A 23,903-nucleotide genomic window follows, 5' to 3' on the forward strand; every position below is an offset into this window, starting at 1 on the left:
CTTCATCTGGTGCAAATCATTTTTATATTAAAGTTTGAGTAGCGTGATAATGTGGAAAAGGATGGTGCCTTTCTTGGAACAAATACCCAAGGAAACAATTTTGCTCCTTTTCTCTTCTCAGGCCACCTCTAGTACCGGTATATTTTCTTTAACAGACATGCCATTTCATCTCTAAATGTTAGCATAAGATTAATGCATGCATCTGTTCTAGTGTGATGCAGGCAGTCCATTCACTAGTTCCCAGAGGTTTTTCTGATAATGTAATTTATACTCTGGGACACTGAGTACTACTTTCATTTTAATGCTGTAAATGCTGAAATTAGTATGTGTATATTTCTGTTAAAGATTAGACTTGATGGAGATCGACATTGATGCTGCTGCTAGTCTCTCCTTCATAGGCATAGAATGTTTTAATGTGGGAGAAGGTGAAGCCAAACAGCTTACTATTCTTCCTCTAAAATTCCTGTCATCTTGTTTTGTTGGAGAGAGAGCACTGCAGCTTCCAGTTTGCTTACAGTGTGATGCTATGCATGTTTACTTAGAGGCAAGTCCTATTGTGTTCAGTGGGGCTTATTTCCAGATATACATACATTGAATTGCATCTTTAATCTTAGATTTTTGTTTGATAGTATTGCTTTGGGACTACAAGAGCTGCATTCCTGAGTATTTAATGAACAGGCATGAAATACTGTCGATTATTTGGGTATATATAGTATGCTGTTTTAATACAGAGCTAATCCTCAATCATCAAAGAAAAACAACTGGATTAAAGGGGGTTGGACTGGATGGCCCCTGTGGTCTCTTCCAACTCTATGATTCTAAAGGGAATAATTTCCCCATCTAGTCAGGGAAACTGAATAGATAGGGATAACAAGCATACTGGCTTATTTACTGCTTTCCGTTACTACTTTCAGTACTGAACAATTCAAGAAACTGGCTGGTGGACAAATTAAAATTCTGGTCATTCTCAGGGAGAAACAAAATAACTGCAATATGTAAAAACATTTTATTTACACTCAATCTGTATTTACTCTGCAGGAATATTTTAATGTTATTTTTCTTAATCTTTAATGGTCATTTAGATATTTGAATTTGTATCAAATAATATTCCTTTTTTGTATCCCCCCACCCAATTTGCAGGAGCTAGAGTTAATGCCAAAGACAGCAAATGGTTGACTCCTTTACACAGAGCTGTTGCATCATGTAGTGAGGTATGGGGTTTGCTTTAAAACTCTTCAGTACATTTTATTGCAAAAGAATCCTGTGGACAGTGACACTGTTAGTACAGTACTAGACTTTGAGGCAGAAATATAAGGACCCATAAACTCTGTCACCCCAGCACCACTTTTTGTTCTCCTTTTCTCCTGCAGGATTTAAAAAGCACTTTTATAGGGCAGCATAATGCAAAGCACTATTCAGCTCTAGTTGCCTGTTGTCTTCATTTTCATTGCTTCCCAGACCCATGTGAGGACTGGAGGAATTCAGTGGAAATAGAGTTGCTGGTTGCTGTGGTTGGAGCCTGAGCCAGGTAGTGCTTTGCTTCCCAGCATACCCAGGTGCTCCTGTTGCTCTTTGCCACCCAAACTTTTACACAATTTTTGCAAGCAGTTATTTGATCAAGTTCAGTTGAAAACTGTTTGTTCTGTTCTGAAATGGGGAAGAATTCAAAACTGAAATGAAACAAGCTTGAGGCTCTCCAGTGTTGCTGATGCTTCTCAGCTTTCCCTCCAACTCTGGCGCTTGCCATGAGCTTCTTGTTCCCTCCTCAAGCCATCTTGTCTGCCTATCAGTGCACGTGTACCTTTATATTTGACTGTTGTCTTTGTTTCCCCTTCCATCCTACTTGCCACGTCACCAGCTGAAGGCAGCATATGGGTGCTCAAAGCTAGCCTCCCAGAGGATTAATAGCTCTGTTGGTGGCAGGAGAGAAGCTGCTTGTAGTCAAAATCTGCTGGAACAGGAACATGGATTCTTCTCAGAGCTTGGCCGAGGGAACAATCCATATGCACCTCGTCTTTATTCCTGAGCTTTTTTCTTGCTTAAAGGTGGAAAGAGAGGTTGCAGGAAACCTACAAAGGCTTTCAAGATGTAAGGAGGACCTGTGACAAACATTCATAAAATGTTTGTCATTTTATGTCCATAAAATGGACATAAGGCAGGCATCCACTGTTGGTACTTTCAGTGGATTTATTCATTTATTTGCCAAGCTTTTCCAGTTAGATGAAAAAAACTTTTCAAAAGGTCTCTGTCCTAGATGTTTGTATATATATTTTTTATCAAACCCATATGTAGTTGCTTTTTTGAATTGTTTTATTGTATGACTGTAAATCACCTTGGGGATTCATAAATTAATAAAATAATATTGTGCCAATTTTTGCACTAAAGGTTTTTTCTCTGTACCTTTGTGCTGGGACATCATTGCAGTCAAATGCCTCCTCAACTGCTTTTGCCAAGGTCACACAAAAGGACAGAATGCAAAATAGATACATATTGCCTCCTGTTTTGATTTTAAAAAAACCAAAACTCTTTATTATGCATGCATTATTTCTAACAGGAAAAGTTCTGAAGCTAAACTATTCCTGGTAAACTCATGGTCTGAACTGAATGTGTTTCCTCTGAATATCAGATAAAGTTTGATCAGTTTAGGCTCTACTTGGTGTTATGTTGGTTTTAGATAACTCTTAGGACTGCTGACCCAGGATTCATTGTATGAAATAATAAGAGGAGTGTGTCAAGGTACAAAGAGCCCTTCCTTCCACCCTGCGTAACCAAAATTCACAGTGCAATCCTTTACATATCTACTCAGTAAATCCCACTGATTTACCTGCAGTTGGGCAGGTATAGTATTCCAACCTGAGTCCCACACTGGCCTTGATGACCAGTGAACCAACCAAGCTTCCCATAGGGAAATGTACATGGTTGCAGATGCTCATTTTATATTTTATTATTTTTATTATAAACACGTATTATCAGGGGTTCCAAGCTAGCTATTATTTTGTGTTTTATGGTTTTAGCTGCCTTGACCATTTAAAAATTTATGTGGAAAGCTGGGCTACACATTTTGTAATTTATAAATGAAAAAGCGCAGCATATATAGATTTTAGAAACGGAGAAAGTAGAGGTCAGTATAGCCAGAAAATAAAACATATTTGTAAACATTAATAATCGTTGCTTTCTCATTAGTTTGTAGAAGGGACTAAAAAAAAGTTATACTTTGTATTGCGGGGAACACAAAAGAGGGCACGAGGAGAACTCACTTTCACTTGATTTCATATCCAAACATATTATTATATTGCCCACTCTCACTAAACAACCTTGCAACTTAAGTAACACTGGACCCCACAACCTTCTAAATCCCTCAATCAATGGGACCAATTATCAATGCTAGTTTTATGAATACTCCTCCTTCCCTGCTGGTGCTGGCAAGGAAGTGAAGACAAATAAAAGGGGAACTTGGTATGGAAGCTGTCACACCCAGTCACCTGTTGCTTGCTGAAAGGCGTTCATTAAACCTTTTATAAGCCTTTGAATAGATATCTGATCACATGCTTTTGGACACTTTGTTGCAGAGTATTTAAGAATTTTAAATGCCAGTTTTGATTTTTGTCCATAGGAAGAATAGTTGGGTAATTGAAGTGGGAAGTGGATTATTGGGGTGGGGGTGGGGAGTTAAGCTACAAAGGAAACAGAATTGGAAGGTTACTTTGCTAATCTTTTTTATTTATTGGAAGTGTGTGTTTTATTATTTATAGGATGCTGTGCAGGTGTTGTTGAAGCATTCAGCAGATGTCAATGCCCGTGACAAAAATTGGCAAACACCCCTACACATAGCAGCTGCAAATAAAGCTGTCAAGTGTGCAGAAGCCTTGGTGCCACTTCTCAGCAATGTAAATGTCTCAGACCGTGCTGGTAGAACGGCATTACATCATGCAGCCTTCAGTGGACATGTTGAGGTACAGATGACTTCTTATATTTGACTCCCCCAAGCCAGCTGTCCCTCCACAAACAGGTGTCTGCTTACCTGATCCCAGTGCTACATGCAAAGAAATCAACAACATGCTTATTTTAGCCTTGCAGAAATACTGTTCTTTTTATTAATATGGAAAAAATATTTTCTCCTTATTTAATTTAAAATAACACGTTTATCCTGCTTTTCTTGCATCATGGAACTCAGGGTGGTAAAAGTGGTTATCAAGCAGTCAGCATCCAGACCTACTTAGCTAGAGCAAGGTTCCTGTGTCATGTGCCTTCACGACTTTCTTTCTACTTGAAACTGTTTAATGTTGATTAAGGGAAGACATACATTATAGTTGCAACCAATTTAAGCCTTTTAGTCTCCATCATATGTACTGTAGCAAAAGGTTCATTGGTAATGGTCAGTTATTAATGTAATCCATAACATCAGAATCAAGTTTTTGATGACACGCCTAATTCTTCTGCTTTTTCAGGGTTTCAAAAACTACTTCAACAGTGACTTTTAATACAGTTTTTGAAAAGTTGTTCTAGTGAAAATCCAAAAAGCTAAATAAACTGATTGAAGCTTGTTTATTTTGGTTAATTTAATCCTGCAGTGATCACATAGCTTATCAGTAACTTTCTCCTTCAATGTAGATGCATTTTAGTTTTAAGTGCTGTCAGGCATTAACTTTATTCAACTTTGATTATGCTTTAAATTAATATAAATATTTATGTATATTAAGAAATATAACATCTTCATTTTAGATGGTCAGTTTATTATTGTCTAGAGGTGCCAATATCAATGCCTTTGACAAGAAAGACAGACGAGCAATTCACTGGGCAGCTTATATGGGTATGTAAAAGCACTTTGTTTTTCCTTGCTTGACTTCCGGCAGGAATTTATTCATGGCTGATTTCTTTTTTCCTGCATGCTGTTTCCTTCCTGGATCAGGAATCTCATAGGCAGTTTGAATGCACATATGAACACAGAGCATCCAGAGGCTGATCTTTCCACCAGCCTTGTCTCAATTTTGCATCACTTTGTTTGGTTTAAGGTTATGATGGTCTTTTCTCCTGGATGAGTCCCTTCTAATATTAGAAATACATCTAGTATGTTCATTGTAGATCTTTCACATGTAAAAGATCACCTAATGGTACTAAAAAGAAATTATTTTCTCTGAAAGAGACAAGCATTATTGAATCAGTTGGGACTCTCCACCAACTAAAGAACAATTAATTAACTAACTTCTTTTTAATCAATTGTGATTGATCAATGTATTCATTAAACATGTCTATATTACTAAATAACATAGGGACATTTCTGAGATATTGAAAAAAGTATGAGATGAAGTATAGAATGAAAATCGGGGCTGTGGAATGACTTTTTATCTAGTCAAGGTGTCTGCTAATACAAGGGTGGTGATTTTCACTGACTCCACTTTCTGCTACAGCCCCCTGTGACCCCACACTCTGTTCCAAAGAGTTCGGCAACCCTCCAGAACACCCTCCAGAGTGCAACAAGTTCTGCCTGTATGACCATACATACATGAACCCAGAGTGTTCACAGAACAGATCTTTACCAGAGATGGTTTCATGCTACAGATCAAATTTCATTTGCTACAAATACCTTGCTTACTTCAGGGAATTTATAATTACTGTCCTTTCAGAGGAGCTAGCAGTAAGAATAGAATGGTTTAAAAGTAAATGAATAGCTTTGTGGTTTGAAGTGCCTTCACAGAAACATACAGGCAAAGTAAAAAGGGATTATACTACATAACCACTCACCCTATGTTAGTAGAGCAGACTACTTTTAGGCAGAGCGACACAGTTGCCTTAGGCAACTCGGGTGTTGTCTAGACCAGCGTTTCTCAACCGCTGTTCCGCTGGTGTGCCGCGACGTGCGGCGACGAGAAGGGCGATTTGCATTGTCACGCCGGAAACACTGACCCGCCGGAAAGCAATATTTCTCCTCCTCTTTCCCAAAGCTCAGTGCAAACGAGCCTGGCGGCCGCCAATACACAACGCTGACCAGCCAGAAAGCAATATTTGGCAAGTGTTTCTTACAGTCATAATTATAATATAAGGCGGCACAGAGTTAAATTTTTTAACTTTTTTAATGGTGGTGTGCCTCGTGATTTTTTTCACGGAACAAGTGTGCCGTGGCCCAAAAAAGGTTGAGAAACACTGGTCTAGACTGTATGTTTAGTTGCTGTTGTAGAGGCAGGGAAGAAGAAGGCCGAAGAGAGGTGTCAACAGAACTTGATGGCCTTGGGTACAATGCACTTTGACTTAATGGGAGCAGGTAGCATACGCTGCTTCACCACAGGCAGTAAAATTAGTTGGGCTGCCCCGGTCCCAAACCATGAGACCTTCTTACCCACCATGATCCTTGAAAAATTAGAGTGCTACAGAAAGTTAAGTTGCTTTAGCCCCTCCTTAAGTTGTTCCTCTTTAAATTTTTATTTGGCTTCCATTAAACTCTCTTAGCCTAGTGCCTCTCTGTGCAGGAGTTTTGACTAGTCCATTTCTGGGAAGAAAATAGACAAGTGTGTTTCAGAGAAGGAAATCAAGATGGGGTGGGGGAAGGAGAGAGGAAAAGGACAAGGAAGGGATCTAGCAAAAAAACCAGAAAGAAGCAAACTTACCACAGCGGTATGATGTCTGGATAATAGCAGCATGGAGCAGACTTCTAGGGAGATATGAAAAAGCTGAACGATCTCTGGGTGCAATGTGGATCCAGTTATAGGAATAATTTATCAGTGAACATCAATTTTCACAAAGTGCTGAACAGTGAGCCCATAACAAGAGACACAGGTAAGTTTTCCTGGGGCAGCCTGAGTTGTATTAGATCACCACAGGACTTAAAATGGCAAAGGTATCTGCAACATTAATATGTTGCTTTTTAGTGGCATGGTCCTTTCTGAAGGCAGCCACACTTGGACCTCTCACAAAATGCAGACAGGGTGTCTCGTTAAAGCAAATCAAGGCAGTATATACTAAGTGGATGACATCCAAGTCACAAGGGATGGCTAACAATAAAATCAGAGGTGTTGCTTGCATTAAGTGTGGCAATTGCAACCTTCTAATTGTGGCTGGTGTGTGCAGGGATCAGTGCTGGATGCACCAGTGGTCCTTCCTTTGGTTTACCACAATGAAGCACTTATTGTTCAGATTAAATCCAAACCACACAATCAGTCTCAGGGCTTGTACACTGTTTCTCTTGAACCAAGCTACTTGAGAGCAAGGGAGCTGCAAAAAGGAGAATAAGAAAAAAATGCCCCCCTCCCCCGCTTTCACTTAAATTAGCAGATGGGTCTGGTAGATCAAAAGGATTGGATTTCACTTTTAAAATTTAATGAATAAGACCCGCAACTCACTGTTAAAAAGAAGGGCAATTTTGAATGTGTTCATCTATTATCTGTCGTCATAACACCACAATAAATCTCAAATATGTTAACTCTGCCCCAAAGATTAAAATTGGCTTGACCAGTTAAAAGTTTGCAGTATAATAAATGATATAATTATTCATTTTTTTCAGGTCATATTGATGTAGTAAAACTGCTAGTAGCCAATGGTGCTGAAGTTACATGTAAAGATAAAAAATCATACACACCACTACATGCTGCAGCTTCCAGTGGAATGATTAGTGTAGTCAAGTATCTTCTGGATCTTGGAGTTGATGTGAGTAAGAGATGACTCTAAATATCTAGTCTGTTTTATAATGATGTTTCTGGAATAGCTAGTGTTACCACAGAAATGGTTATATCAGCCTAAATAAACAAATGATTTGTACTGTGCTCATTGTGGTTATGATTCCATTGCAATAATATATGAATCGAACTCTCTTAACAGTTGATTTGTCAATTAGTTTTTGCCTTGATATCAATAGACACAAAACTATATTACATAGAGAATTTATAAAATTCATTTGGGATTATGCCAACATTGCCTTAAACCAGCACTATAAGAATATTTAGTATTGTACAAGGCTAAGTAGTCCATAGAGAGAATCTAATATTAGTAATACGTTTTTGTAAGATTTTAAGTTCACTGAAGACTGATATCAAGAATATTAAGATTCCAGTTACAAAAGGTTGATATCGGAGTGGGTCACCCAGTAGTGTGGAGCCACAATGCTACCTTCCTAACCACAGGCTGAGTACTGCATACCAGAATTGGTGAGAAGGTTGGTGCGGGGCAGGTGCACTGGTGGAAGCACAGGGTTGGTCTGGTGTACTTGAAACGTGCTGACCTTGCCCCCTCCCTTCCCAGTAAGTGGCAGCAACCCTGCCACCAGGAAACAAGTGTTGCAGCTCTTTTATGCCAGGTCAACCACTTCTGGTTGGTATTCTGTCTAATTTAGGATGTAGTAACGGTTCGAATCCCCGCGACGGGGTGTTCCCGTTGCTCGGTCCCAGCTCCTGCTAACCTAGCAGTTTGAAAGCACGTCAAAGTGCAAGTAGATAAATAGGTACCGCTACAGTAGGAAGGTAAACGGTGTTTCCGGGTGCTGCTCTGGTTCGCCAGAAGCAGCTTTGTCATGCTGGCCACATGACCTCGAAGCTGTACGCCGGCTCCCTCGGCCAGAGTCGGTTACAACTGGACCTAATGGTCAGGGGTCCCTTTACCTTTACCTTTAACCATCATTCAGCCTTAAGGTGAACATTCAGGGGCTTCAATATCCAGCCTTATATGTGTAATTCATAATGCTTCAACAACTGAGCACAGTACAATTAATTTTTTTAAATTACAGGCCTTGCCTTCTTGTAGACCATCTTAGTATAAAACAGGCAGCCTATGAAAGAGAAATAACACAGCAGGGAAGGGATTAGGAAGGTGACAAAATAATCTTAATTTCTGCACTGTTGTACCCTTGTATGCATCCATATATTTATAGTTTTACAACTTGCCTAGGATAATCAGAACTCTGGAAGAGTACTTGACTACTGATTGTATCATATTTTTATGATGGAAGAAAGGGTAATCACGTGTCAATTAGAGCTAAACTCTTGTAACTAATAATTGAAAATCTGAAGGTTTATAATGAGTCATAAAAGGGACCCAGGTGGCGCTGTGGTTAAACCACTGAGCCTAGGGCTTGCTGATCAGAAGGTCGGTGGTTCGAATCCCTGTGACGTGGTGAGCTCCCGTTGCTTGGTCCCAACTCCTGCCAACCTAGCAGTTCGAAAGCACGTCAGAATGCAAGTAGATAAATAGGAACCACTACAGCGGGAAGGTAAACAACGTTTCCATGTGCTGCTCTGGTTTGCCAGAAGTGGCTTTGTCATGCTGGCCACATGACCTGGAAGCTGTACGCCGGCTCCCTCGGCCAATAATGCGAGATGAGCGCGCAACCCCAGAGTCGGTCACGACTGGACCTAATGGTCAGGGGTCCCTTTACCTTTACCTTATAATGAGTCATATACCATTGTTCCATGTAGCCTAATGTAGTCTGCTTCACTTAGCTGCAGCCTTGCTCTGTCCTGCAAATCTGAGATGCTTTTAACTGGAATTAAACTTGTGACTATTTGTATGTAAAGTGCATTTTCTGGTACTGGACTGTGGTCCACCTTGAGCATTTTTACCCTGATTCAGATTCAGTGAATAATTGTCACTTTTATTGAACAAGTATATTGTTCATAACATTTGCTGAATATAAATTATTATTGTGATGGACTAAAAGTAACCTAAGGATTTAAAATTTGAAAGACTCCACATAATATTTTCCCCTACAGATGAATGAACCAAATGCATATGGAAATACACCTCTTCATGTCGCTTGCTTCAATGGACAAGATGTTGTAGTAAATGAACTGATAGACTCTGGTGCTAATGTAAATCAAATGAATGAGAAGGGATTTACACCTTTACACTTCGCTGCTGCATCGACCCATGGAGCATTGTGTTTAGAACTTCTGGTTTGTAATGGCGCAGATGTGAATATGAAGGTAAAATGATCTGAAAGGTGAATTTTAAATGCTGTAACAATATTTATGAACATTTTCTTGGCATTATCAATATGCACGTCGTCCTAAAACGCAATATAAAATAATATGCACACTGTTAATATTCAACAAACGCATGGCTCAATGCATTTCACTGTGTGAATAAGTGGGAGAGCTTGTAGGATCATTGGTTTCCATGCTACTTTCTAAATCCTACTTTTTGCCCAAGGGGCTCTTAGGAATTCCCCTTCTTGATCAAGTTGTCCCCAGAATCACCCGTGTAATTGTGGTTCACTCAATGAAAACAAAGTAGTTATGGTTTGTACTTGATCCAAAATGTTTGAGAACCACTCATACAGGTCACACAAAAGGGACTAAGAAGAAGAAAGTTTAATAATTCAGAGAGCTTCCAACTGACTTTATTGGAAAGTTATGAAAAATAATGTTAGACAAAGCTGAACATTTTTTAAAATGTGCATCTGAGCATATTGCTCAGATAAAGAAAAAACCCCCACGTATAACGCAAAATAATTCATTGAAATTAAATTGCTTTTTACTGTGGAAACAAGAACAGAGTGGCCTGTGTTTTATTTTGTAATGATGATCAATAGATACATAGAAATGTAAGCCAAAACTAAAGAGTGTTGGCAACATATTTTACCATCCTTTTGTTCCGCGATTGTCCCCCAATCCCCATTCTCTTGAGGTAGGGAAGAGAAAAATACATTACTCTTTGAATATTGAAATGGGTTGAATGCCAGTTTGTTTGTTTGCTTATTTACTTACATGTTTAACTTCGTTTATGTGCTGGTCTTTCTGCCAATTCTCTCAAAGCAGTTTACAATTTGAAATGCTAATACAGTATATGCAGTATTTTAAATAATCGGAATTTTTATCTTTGTATTTTATTATCACATTGTCTATATTAAATGTATGAAAACGTTTCTTTTTCTGACCGTTCTGTTCATGTTTGCATAGCTAATCATGGCTGCAGATTATAAATGCTTTGTCGCAGTTCAGCAAAAAATCGGAATTGCCTCATGCATTAAGGTTGACCTACTTCTCAGATGTGATTGTAGGGGAATGGCTGCATATAAAATATACAGTGTCCTCCAGAATGGAATAGTTCCATTGAGCATTGCTTCTGATTTGCAATGAATTGCTCGTGGGTTTCTGGTCAACACCAAAGTGTCAGGTGACACAGGTGAAATATTTGTGTGTAACAGATTTGAGTATCTTAGGTGTACATGAAAAGCTTGCTTTAACTATTTGGCATCCTTGCGTGGGGATGTGGCTATGGTGCTAGGTGATAAAGGTTGTCTGCTGTCATTGTTGTCTAAACAGCAAGTGCCCTGAACATATAGTTCTGAGTTGGTCTCACTGTGTTGTTGTGTGCAGTTATAATGCAGATATTTACAAAGCTCTAATGTTGAAAAGCCTCTAGCACAGCATTACAATAGTGCAGGAAAGGAATATAAATGAACAAAAAATAAAACACTGAACTTGTCTGTCTAATGTTGTCAATTGACTTGGTAGCCATGGGTTGACTTCTTTTTCCCCAGAGTAAAGATGGAAAAACACCATTGCATATGACAGCAATCCATGGAAGATTTTCAAGATCACAAACAATCATCCAGAATGGTAAAGGAAAAGAAAACATATTAAAATATTAATGTTTCTGTCACTGTCATATGATGCATATGGTTTGACATTTTAAATAAATCAGTTAATTTAATAGCTTTAACCTTTTTGTCTGTCTGCCTTCTGTGCTGAAATATGAATCTCAGAAATTTGAAATTTCTGTTTCTGGAATCTTCAGGTTACTAAATCAATAGCAAACGCTTTCCTTTATTTAAAAACCTGTAAATTCCAGTATGCTCCATCACCTTTATAAGTCTAGATTTTGTTACAGGCCTATAACACTAATCCTGCATTTTAAAACACAAATGTTTAAGTCGGGTATATAAAGTTATTACCAGTAATTTAGTGCTACAGCACTTAAAAACTGATGAGAATTCTTTCTGGGGAGGCAGTTGTTTATTTTTTCCAGGTTTGCTAGTTCCTGGGTCAAGCAAATAAGTCTGCTCTGAGGCTCCTGCCCTCACTCATCTTTTAGTTGGCTTTATCATGCTGCTAACCTGTTTTTATGTTTTACACTGACAGCTTTGCTTTCAGAGTAAATTTCTCTGGAACTCTGAAATTAGCCCACACAGACCTGGGATCAAAGAAAGTACCACAAACAAAGATACTTCCATTTTCCTTTAAAAACACACACAAAAAACATAGTGCTTCTTTTCTCATGGCAACTATATAGATGACCCATGCGGTCCCTTCGCATTCCGCAAGTCTATGAAATACACAATCAAAATAAAAACAATACCCCCTCAGTAACCCAATAACTCCCCTTTTCCTTCCTGCTAATGCTGATAATGAGACTCAGTGATATCCTTCAAAGCAAGTATCAGAAGACTTCTGAAAGTCACAGATCTTACTACAGTACAGTATAGGAGAAATCTAAGTCTTTACCATTATAGTGCGGTATACAAATTTAATAACAACAACAACCATACTTCTTGTGCTTCCCCTTTCTCGCCTTTAGTTACATTTCAGGATCTTGAGACACCTTGGACTCAATTTGACATTTTGAAAATTTCTGAGTTTTCTGATACAGTAATCTAAAATGTGAATTTATTTGTTTAACAACCTGTATGCTGCTGAGCACACATGGATATATGGTTACACTTTATTTTACATTTACTTTCTAGGAGCTGAAATAGATTGTGAAGATAAGAATGGAAATACACCTTTGCACATAGCAGCCAGATATGGCCATGAACTGCTCATCAACACATTAATTACAAGTGGTGCTGACACTGCAAAGTAAGAAACACTTATAATACATCAAAATGAAATATATATGAAATATATATCAATTAAAAAGGTCATATTGATGTGGTGTGTGTGTGTGATAAGTTAATTCTAATGATGCGTCTTAGTGTAGTAGTATTGTCCCTTTTTACCGTAGAACATGAGCAAGAGATACAACCTTATCCCATATTATGTATATCTAGTCAAAAACGGGTCAAATTGCCTCTGTAAAACCTCACTCAATATTATACAAATAAATAATACAGAATTTGTGCAATATTACACTGTTTACAGAACAGTAAACATCTGTGGAGAAAAGTTTGCATAAAAGTCTTAATAAAATTTCTGTAATTTATTCAAACTTTTAAAAATGCTGCATGTTGCTTTGTGTATGCTGTTTAAAATAAGACAGCCTCTATATTTCTAATGTAAAAATAGATAAGGCTCAATTTTTTATTTGGCTCTCATTCTGAATGAATGCTCTGTATTTAGACTGAACTGTTACATTTAAATGTATTAGTTATTTCTTTAATTATTTTAACAAGGGCAATTAAATGCTACCTTATATACAAGGAGTTTGGCGTGACATCTTGGATTACTTCTATTGTAATGAGACTGTGATGTCTGATTATGGTGTATCTTAGGCGGGGTATACATGGAATGTTTCCTCTCCATTTGGCAGCATTAAGTGGATTCTCAGACTGTTGCAGAAAGCTGCTGTCTTCAGGTAGGCTCTTCCAAATATTATTAAACCCTTTTCCTATTAACCTTTGCTTGCTTGACATTTTAATTGACAATATAATGGTTCAAGGGGTGGACTCATAGTAGCAAGGTTTTGTTTCAAGTTCTCAGTCAGCCATAAAGTTCAGTTTTGTATGCTGATGCACTAAAAAGTACTGTACTGTACTACATCTGCAATTAATTGTAGATAATCTCATTAATACTTTGCAGGCTATAACAAATTCCAGCTCTTGAATTTTCCAGATGCTTCATAGATGAGTTTAAATGTAAAAGGTGTGAACACTCATTGTTCACATATAAAATGTCCAGTGGTGGAAATCTGCTTTGGTTTTAATTATGAGACAGAATGCAGTATGCAATCTTTTTCAGTCTTGTCCTGCACCCAGATATATGGGGGCTTGCATTCTGGGGGTGGCACTGTGGGCTAAACCACTGAGCCTCTTGGACTTGCCAATCGGAAAGTCGACAGTTTGAATCCACGTGATGGGGTGAGCTCCTTTGACTGGACTTAACCATCCAGGGGTCCTTTACCTTTACCTTACCTTTTATATTTTGAATGATTGCCCAAGTGATCTCTGTGCTCTGTATTAGTCAATTAAGCCGCTCCTCAGCTGAGCAAGCCCTCATGCTACTCTGGCTCACACAAGCTGCTCAGCTACGGTGCCAGCAGTCATACGCCGCTCAGCGAAGCAGTCTAAAGAAGATACCTGCCTGTGCATCAGCTGCCTTCTCACAGGCAGGTGGGTGGGCCACCTCTTCCTCCCATTCCATGCCTAGCTCCATGAATGGAGCCTGATCAAGGCTTCCTCTGACTCATTATGAGGACCCCCCCCCAAGCTCATACATATCCTTTTGGGGCTCTGGAGTGTGTCTTCTGAATGAGGTGCCTTCCAGCATCCTTTGGTTTAAAAAAAAAGCACTGATGATAATTTATTAATTAAACCTCTGAAAAATTTATATCCCATATTAGATAGTGTGTCCCATATTTTCTTGTGGTGGGATGAATTCAATGACACAGATAAATGTTTCCTTTGGAGTGAAGCTAGTTTGAATCTAGGAACTTTAATTTTCAATGATAAATAGCTATATGTTGTTTAGGTTTGTAGATTAGAATGGTTGCATGTTCCCCTGACCCTGAAATGCCTACATTATATGTATGTTGTTAGTTTTGCATCTGCTATAGCTTTGAAACAGTTGCAGTTCTATACAGTTGCCCATATCACTCATTTTGAAATCCAACAGAGCAAATGTTATGTAGTCCTGTGAATACATCCTGAGTAGTTTTATTGTGAGGTCATGTACTCCATCATTCTAAAGCTTTCAGTCAGATACATATTTTTACTGGTTAGATAGAGCCTGCTAGATATTGGTGCAGCCTCTGTTTTTAGTAGAAAATTTTAACTGCTGGTAGAAAAAGTGTACAGTATTACTCTTCCAAGTCTCTTCACACTCCCTGATAGGCATAACAGAGTTATTGTTTTGGAGTTGGAAGCTCCAATTTTTATTATATAACTAGAGCTGTCAGCCGATCAACAACTATTCTTGGTGATGATATTTTTTAAATTAACTTTCTGAGGGGTACGCATGTAATAAAAGTTTAGTAAAGATATATTTTTGCTGATAACATGAATGCTTCTATTTTAACAAACAAAAGCAACAGTTAATCGCTAAAAGGAAAACCCATCTTCAGTGTTTTTTTCTGTTTTAATACTCTTTTGAACCACTATGCGCATAAACTCTGAAGGGTGGGATATAAACTCCTAACTAAAGAAGATAAAACTAAGGAATAGTGGCTATTCCATATCTTCATAACACACACGGTTGTGAAAAGTGATTTAAAATAGACTGTGCCTATAGTTAGATGATTTTCTAAACCATGGTTTGGAGGATTGTGAGCAAGCTCTGTTCCTATACAGTTCCTCTACTCTACATGTATTGTGTGTAGGGTTTAATTCAGTAGTTGATATCCAGCATTAATCACTCAGAGTAGGCCCACTTAAATCAATTGACTTAAGTTACTTGGTTTTGCAGCCCTGATAGCGAGTTCCACCTTAAACAGGTGCGAACTAATTTTAGCTGGTCTTGTTGGCCAACTAAAATTTTTTAGTCGCCAACTAAATAATTTTAGTCTCCCCTCCCCACAAGTGTTTTGCCTATCCTCTTGTACTAAACCTCTGAAATACAGTGCAAGGTCAGAGGAAAACTTGCTCCTCCTCGTATGCAGTGTGATTCATAATTTAATGAAAATCAGAGTTTCGTAGTTCAGGGTCTGTTCAGTGTGTAACAGTAAGATATTCTGGTCTGTGGATTGTCCTAGTTAGAAAGCAACATCTGCTGACTCTAGTCTTAAGTGCTTGCATATAGGTCTGGAAAACTGCTGGGGGTTCTACCCTCTAGAACAGTGTTTCTCAACCTTTTTTGGGCCACGGCACACTTGTTCCATGAAAAAAATCATGAGGCACACCAACTCTGTGCCGCCCTATAGGTACGCGAAGCCTTTTCCTCGGGAGGAGACCGTTGCCTATTGTTCTCGCCTTCCTGCCCCCCTCTTCCCACCACCACTGAAGTTGTGCGACAGACACCCTCGCTGCTTTGTGTGTGAACCTGGGCGACTGGCGTGTGTGTGTGTGGATGGATGTGAGTGTGCGCGCACATGAAGGGGAGGGGGCAGCTGGAGTGCAATGCGCGCTGCTGACGCCGGGCCGGCTTGGGCCCGCCGGGGAGCGAGCGGAGAGGGGAAAGAGGCCGCGCCGGTTCTGCTCAGCCTCGGCGCCCGCCTTCTTCTTGCCAACCGCCGCTTCTTCTCCGAGCCCCGCGGCCTCCGGCCTCCGCAAGGCGATGGGCCTCGAAGCGCAGCCCCCTCCGCCGCCACCACCACCACCACCGAGCTCCCGCTGCCTGAGGCGAGGGAGCGACAGCCGCAGACGAGGCTGAGGAAAGCCAGGCAAGAGAAGGGATGGGATCTCGGCCGCCGCAACTGCCGCCTTGCCGGGGACGCTGAGAGGGGGAGCTGCGGGAGGAGGGGCTGCGGCGAGGTGGGCGGCTGGCCCCCGCCTGCCTGCCATTGATCGCCCCTTCCCGTCCGATCGCGGCCGCCAGGATGATCACAAACACGTGCAGCTTTCTGTGGTCGGACCTGGAGACTCGGGCTCTGCTGGAGATCTGGGGGGAGGCGGACGTGCAGAGCGCCCTGGACGGCAACTTTCGCAACAGCCGGGACGTGGCTTGCCACCTGGCCGAGCTGCAAATCGCCCTTCTCGTCACCACACGTGGCGGCACACCAGCCACCGTCTCGCGGCACAGTAGTGTGCCGCGGAACAGCGGTTGAGAAACGCTGCTCTAGAATGATGGAAATATCACCCTGCCTTTCTTTCTTTAATGGAAAAAGTTATTCCAGAAACATAGGTGCCCTTTTGGCTTGTAAAGGTAAAGGGACCCCTGACCATTAGGTACAGTCACGGATGACTCTGGGGTTGCTGCACTCATCTTGCTTTACTGGCCGAGGGAGCCGACGTACAGCTTCCAGGTCATGTGGCCAGCATGACTAAGCCGCTTCTGGCGAACCAGAGCAGCACACGGAAACGTCGTTTACCTTCCTGCCAAAGCGCTACCTATTTATCTACTTGCACTTTGATGTGCTTTTGAACTGCTAGGTTGGCAGGAGCAGGGACCGAGCAAGGGGAGCTCACCCCATCGCGGGGATTCAAACCGCCAACCTTCTGATTGGCAAGCCCTAGGCTCTGTGATTTAATCAAAATTCCCAAGAAATATTTCCCCTTCATCTTTAGTGTGCAAAATTCGATATCCCCCACATTATATTATGGTGTAGACATTTGGCTGGTTTTGAATATTTGATCTTATTTTACTCTGAACATCTCTTGCTGATGGAGAACCATTGTATGGTTTGGAAGCTTGATTTTCTCTCTCCCCCCCCCCCCTTTAAACACATTCAGTCTTTCTATTTTAGGCATCTTGTGCTAGAAATGTGATAATTCCCATGTTTCTTGCTTCCCATGTAAAGCAGTACTTGCAGCAGAAGGAATCTGAAGGCATAACTGTTTTCAGTGGGCCAGGTTTAGTGTTATGCAAATGAGTTTTGTGCTCACATGCTCTCCTAATCCCCACATACCTCCTCTGGTGCAGCTATAAAGAAGATTTGCTTCTGATTTTAAACTAACCACAACACCCTGCTGCATCCAAACTCAGGAAAAATGTGTTTAATTTAAACTGTGGTTTATGAGCAAGCCAGGATTATAAACCACCTGTTATATGTTTGGACATTTAGGGAGCTGCACGTTAGTTTAAAAGCAAAAAGTTGATACAGTCGTACCTCGGGTTACGACCACCTCGGTTTGCGAACAGTTCGGGTTACAAACTGCGCAACCCCGGAAGTGTTTTCGCCGCGCGCGCGTGCGCAGAAGCGGCGATCGCGCATGCGCAAAATGGCGGCGCCCATTGCGTTCGGTTTACGAACTGTTCGGGTTACGAACTGCGTTCCGGAACGGATCGCGTTCGTAACCCAAGGTATTACTGTATATTGCAGCTGTGCCAGAGGATAGCAAGAAATGTGTTGCCCTCAAACTTTTGTGCATAATGCTAAGACATTGTTTAACACTATGTCTGAGAAGGCTCAACAGCAATGCTACAAAAGTGGGGTTAAAGCTAGCTTTTTCATACATTAACAGAACATCTGTGGGGGATTAATTTATTGTGTAGAAGTAACAATTCATGCTACAGTTACTATATAAGGAAGTTTACTTCATAGCATACTCTGCCAAACTGGACAGAGAGATGCATTTTATAGGTGGTTTCACAGAATAATTCCTTTCTTTTGTAGGCTTTGATATAGATACTCCAGATGATTTTGGCAGGACCTGTCTTCATGCTGCTGCAGCTGGAGGGTATGTACAGTTTTAGCAATTTAGGATTTTCAGCAACAGAAAAGTTAGTCTGTCACATGATTGGTACTACCTGTCTAATACTTGGAACATGTCATTTTTTCTGTGCTTAAGAAGATTTAACATGTTATGGACAGCAATAAGGGGGTTGTCTAGTATCTATCCCACTATACTTAATGAGGTTTGAAGTACTGGATGCACTCTTCCATGAACTCTTAGGGATACCATCAAAGAATAAAAAATAATATAACATCACAATATTTAAGAAGCTATGAACAAGTGCTTCTTCACAAACTCCTGGTTTTGAAACATTGTAAAACAAAATCAAGCCTAAATGATCTAGCTTATCTGGGTCCTTCTCTAATGCCCTTTATTTCCTTTCCATGATTACAGGTCTTTATTTGCTTGTGCTTAAAAGAAGTTAACATTATATATTGCATTATTTTATTGGTAGTTATTTAATATTGCTGTTTGGTTAAAAGATTCCTTACAATGGCTAAGAGCCTAAGATTAAGAGAAGCCCATGCACAAGCAATTTCCCCTTCTGGTCTCAGTCACTTGTGCCATCTCACCCTAAGGTTCCTTGGTGGTTGGGTGGAGAGCTTTTAAGAAGGTGCCATCCTAGGGAATATGACTAAAAGACCTACAGAACAGTTTGTAATCCTTTGGATCCAAGCCTAGTTTTATAGAAAACTGCAGATTCTGGTTATCGTGGGTGACATTGCATGGGGATGCTTTTAGAGAAGTCTGACTAAGCGAAGCATGTTCTAAAACTTTCAGGAATTTGGAGTGCCTAAATCTGCTGCTCAACACAGGTGCAGACTTCAATAAGAAAGACAAATTTGGAAGGTAAAACATGATGCTCCTTTTGAATGTGCAGGATATGTTAAATAATAAGCATAGTTTGCTTACCATCAGTGTCTAATTACATGCTCTTTCCTTTGTTTATGAAAAGCACTGAAATTGTCACTTCCACCCTTGCACTTAATATTGTACCTGCTTTTATATATTTATACAAGCAGACACTCATTTACCATTGAAAGCTACTGGTCTGCAGTGTAATTAGGCTCTACGGATATGTCAAAGTATTCTGATATTTACTGGTAAAGACTGATCAAGTACAAAGTTTCAGACTTATTTCTACCCTTTACTGGAAATAGAAAAATTTACCATGGTGTATTGATAAATGTTCAGTATAAATATTGTTACAAATAACATATCCGATACCATCTCAGTAAATCAACCAAGTACATTCAGGAAATGTCCCACTTTCATCCATCTTTCCATTATTTACCAATAAATGTCAATGGCTTGGAAGAAATTGATTGCTTTTCATCTCTCCTTCAAACTAAATCTTACAATCTGATTTTAAAGCTTCATTTGATCAAGTTGTTGATGAAATTAGCACTTCTAACCCATATTTCTACCCTTGAAGTACTCTGAGAAGAGAGATGTATGACAACATTCACAAATGCATCCTTTTAAGCCTAAAATATTATTCTTCTGTTTGATTTCTGTTTGATGCCTTTAGATTATTATGAGCTTTCCACTTGTAGGTATGGGCCTATTGAGTCAAGTGTGATCTCTTTATCTCGCCCAGCAACTTGATTAACTCTGGTCTGCCTCTAGAATTCCTTAAAGTTTGGAGAAATTTTGAGTAGGGATTATAGTCTCCAGGTGTTGCATACCCTTGTTAGTTAGCTGGTTGCTGTTTTCCCCTTCTTTCTATCTTGACTCCCAAGTTCTTTTCCTGGCTAAACAACTAATCATATCAGCAGCCGATTCAAACAATCTTGTCTTTTCTCTCTACGCACAATGGGAAAGTGAAACCAGAACAAAAGGTTGTGTCTGACCTGCTATTGGGCTTGCCAAACATGCATTAACAAAGCATTTGCATAGGAACTATACACACAAAATATAATGTATGCTGATCTGAATCTTATGGCCAACATCTTTTACATAATATGGGATTCCACTGTGCTGTCTGAGCTTATGCATGGTGGATTTTCACCCGCAGACAATGTGAACACATGGTGCTGCCGATGGATGATCCGTTGGGCCTGGATGTGGGAAGAGGTGGGGTCCCACAGCAAGTAGGGTGGGTGGGGATCATCCTAACCAGCCCAGAGTCTACAACAGGGGTGACTAACCTGCAGCCCTTCAAATGTTGGTGGGACTCCCATCAGCCCTATCCAGCATAGCCAATAGTTAGAGATGGGAGTTGTAGTTCAAAAACATCTAGAGTGCTGCAGGTCAGCAACCCTGAGTCTGCAGTATCACATAGACTGTGATAAGATGAGAATGTACTAACTAGTATCAAGCACACACATTGAAGTGCTTACTTGTAAAAAAGAAACATTGGAAATATAAATGGTTTTACAATAGCTTTGTCAGCTGTTCATGTGTTAGAGTTAGCTTTTTAATGTGTACTATTGCACCTCTCCTTCTCCCTCTCTCCCCCCCCTCAAATTATGCCATAGAACTCCACTCCATTATGCTGCTGCCAATTGTAATTACCAGTGCCTGTTTGCCCTTGTGGGTTCTGGAGCAAGTGTCAACGACCTCGATGAAAGGGGTTGTACACCATTGCACTATGCAGCTGCATCAGACACTGATGGAAAGTAAGTATGGTACTATTTAGAAATCTTAATATTCAAACTCCTTAGTAGCATGAAATTTGCCATGCTGTTGTTTTTTTAAAACTGGGGATATGTTGTTAGAAGCGATTAGTATAGACTGACAGTCGAGTTACTTTTCTCCCACAAATATTGATCTGTTTTGTTTACGAGTAGCTAAGTCATAGACACAGGGGGGAAAGATTTCTGTATAACCAGGAAGCGAATAATGTCTGTGACCCATAGCTGATGAGTCATTATTCAACAATTTAATTATTGAAGTGGTGGAAATTACTATTGGTAAAGTCATGGCAGTAAATAAACATTGTTTAAAAAATACTTTTTCTGTTTGTGTATTTGCACAGAAATAAGATATTATTGCATTGACAATTCCATGTTAATTACCAGTAGGAAATAGTTTAACTATTTTTGTTATAAGCTTGTTTCATGATTAAAGCATGGAGATGGATTGGTAGTCTCAAGACATTGTATCATAGATGTCTCCAAACACCCAAGAGATAGGGTGATAAAACTATACATACGGTATTAGGTATAATTAGTAATATTTTTGTCCATCCCCAGCGCAGTTACTAAGAAGCAGAGCTGAAATAGACTGGAATACACAGTGGGGACAAAGGACAGTTCTGGGGGTTGCCAACCTGGCTGTGCAGATATACATATGCCCACCAAGGCCTTCCTTGCTGCACCTGTTAGGACTCTCCTACTTTAATAAGGCTTTTTTCCAGCCGGAACTCAGTTCCAGCATCTCTTTTTCTAGAAAAATAGCACTGGAAAAAGCCATTAATTGTACCCAACACAAAGCTCTCCTCTCTAATAAGTATCTCATCTTGTTCCCCTGCAAACCAAGGTGGTATGAGTTTAATAAACTTCTAAAAATTGTACACGTGTGGATGCATACACACTTTTTTAGACCCAGAACAATTTGTGCTGAAGTATGCTGTGGACGCGGGTGGTGCTGTGGTCTAAACCACTGAACCGTGGGCTTGCCGATCAAAAGGACGGCGGTTCAAATCCCCGTGACGGGGTGAGCTCCCGTTGCTCAATCCCAGCTCCTGCCAACCTAGCAGTTTGAAAGCATGGCAAAAAGTGCAAGTAGATAAATAGGTACCTCTTTGGCGGGAAGGTAAATGGTGTTTCTGTGCGCTGCTCTGGTTTGCCAGAAGCGGCTTAGTCATGCTGGCTACATGACCCGAAAGCTGTATGCCGGCTCCCTCAGCTTGTAAAACAAGATGAGCACCGCAACCCCAGAGTCGTCTGTGACTGGACTTAACTGTCAGGGGTCCCTTTACCTTTTTATGCTGTGTATATGATTTGGACTCTATAATAGGGACAGAGATCTCCAGCTGATGAGCTATCTGCGGTCATTGGCTCCTCTGTCCCCCATGCCCATGTCTTCCTGGGGCCTCTTTCCTCTGCCACTGTTTAGAGTCGTTTCACTCCAATCATTTTTGACAGTGCAATGTTGCCCTTTTATAAGCGAGGACTGCTTTTAATTGGCTTGGTATGGAATTTACTGGGCTTAATATGTATAGATGTTTTTAATTGTAATTGTTTTTAGAATGTTTTAAGCATTTAAAATGTTGTTTTGTTTTTAGCTTGTGTATTTTTTTGCCATTCTGAGCTTTGTGTGAAGGAAGATTGGGCTACAAATTCAATAATTGATGATGATGATGATGATACATTTGTTATATAATGCTTTATAGTGTATTATATATGACAAACAACAGTATCTAAATGCATTGAATGAGTGAATCATCTGTGTATGAAGAAGAAGACATTGATTAAAGATTAAAATGCAATTTCATTTTGTACAGGTGCCTGGAATATTTATTAAGAAATGATGCAAATCCAGGGATTCGAGACAAGCAAGGATACAATGCAGTTCATTATTCTGCAGCTTATGGTCATCGCTTATGCCTTGAATTGGTAAGATAATTTACTGTGAAGGACATTGACCAGTAAATAAAGATTGCGGGAGAAATCTTAGGAAGTACATGTAGGTCAGGTTTTTCTTTAAGACAAAAAGAGATAATCATGAAAAATAAAATTTATTATCTTATCCTTGAACATTTATAAAGAAAAACAAGAGTGAAAAGCTACTTTTAGCTTTTTCTGAAGCCTTAATTATTATTTTATTATCATTTATTAAATTTGTATACCACCCTGTACCCATAGATCTCAAGGTGATTCACAACATAAAATTACTAGACAGACAGACAGATAGATATAGATATATAGATACCGTGTTTCCCCTATTTTAATATGTAGTCAGAAAGTAAGACATGGCAGGGTTTTTCTAGAAGCAGGAGAAATAAGGCGTACCCTGAAAGTAAGCCATGGTGCTGCCATTGTCCCCATTGCCAACAAAGCAGCTAGAGGCGTGGGGAGAACAAAAGGGAGAGGCGCGGGGGGGGGAAGGAAACGCCTCTTCCTGTTCCTGCCGGGAGCAGCAAACCAGCAAGAGGCACGGGGGGAAAAGGCACCTCTTGCCCGAGCAAGGTGGGCGGGGGGGAAGACTCCTCTTGCCCGAGCGAGGTGGGGGAAAAAGACTCCTCTTGCGCGGGACGAGACTTGCCGACAAAGACGACTGAGGGAGCGAGAAGCACTGTCGCGTGCAAGGAGATAAATACAGGAACTGTAAGGAACCCCTGTTGAGAACTTGGCGCTTTTGAAGCTTCTCTCCTTCCCTCCCTCCTCCCATTTTTTAAGGTAGCTTTGCCCCATGGATCGCTTTCCTCCTCCTCCTTGCCCAGCCACTGATGTTTGTTGGCTGAAGGTGGGATGATTTTTTAAAATCTGCGAGGAAGCAGATCTTTATGGAGGAGTACAGGGAAGCTTCTCTCCTTCCCTCCCTCCTC

General features: G+C 40.2%; 1 protein-coding gene across 2 annotated transcripts in view; it reads left to right on the top strand.

Moving 5' to 3' along the window:
- Window positions 1-23,903, top strand: part of ANKRD28 (ankyrin repeat domain 28) — a 93,598-nt gene that overhangs the window by 55,234 nt on the left and 14,461 nt on the right. For both annotated transcript variants that reach the window (XM_035130377.2, XM_035130376.2), the window contains exons 4-15: window positions 1,141-1,211; window positions 3,753-3,953; window positions 4,723-4,810; window positions 7,496-7,638; window positions 9,693-9,905; window positions 11,465-11,543; window positions 12,668-12,782; window positions 13,415-13,497; window positions 18,349-18,412; window positions 19,190-19,258; window positions 20,890-21,030; window positions 22,860-22,971. In XM_035130377.2, coding sequence (XP_034986268.1) covers window positions 1,141-1,211; window positions 3,753-3,953; window positions 4,723-4,810; window positions 7,496-7,638; window positions 9,693-9,905; window positions 11,465-11,543; window positions 12,668-12,782; window positions 13,415-13,497; window positions 18,349-18,412; window positions 19,190-19,258; window positions 20,890-21,030; window positions 22,860-22,971 — 1,379 coding nt within the window. The remainder of the gene's footprint in view (window positions 1-1,140; window positions 1,212-3,752; window positions 3,954-4,722; window positions 4,811-7,495; window positions 7,639-9,692; window positions 9,906-11,464; window positions 11,544-12,667; window positions 12,783-13,414; window positions 13,498-18,348; window positions 18,413-19,189; window positions 19,259-20,889; window positions 21,031-22,859; window positions 22,972-23,903) is intronic.

This window comes from Zootoca vivipara, chromosome 12, assembly GCF_963506605.1.
Source record: "Zootoca vivipara chromosome 12, rZooViv1.1, whole genome shotgun sequence".
Lineage (NCBI taxonomy): Eukaryota > Metazoa > Chordata > Lepidosauria > Squamata > Lacertidae > Zootoca > Zootoca vivipara.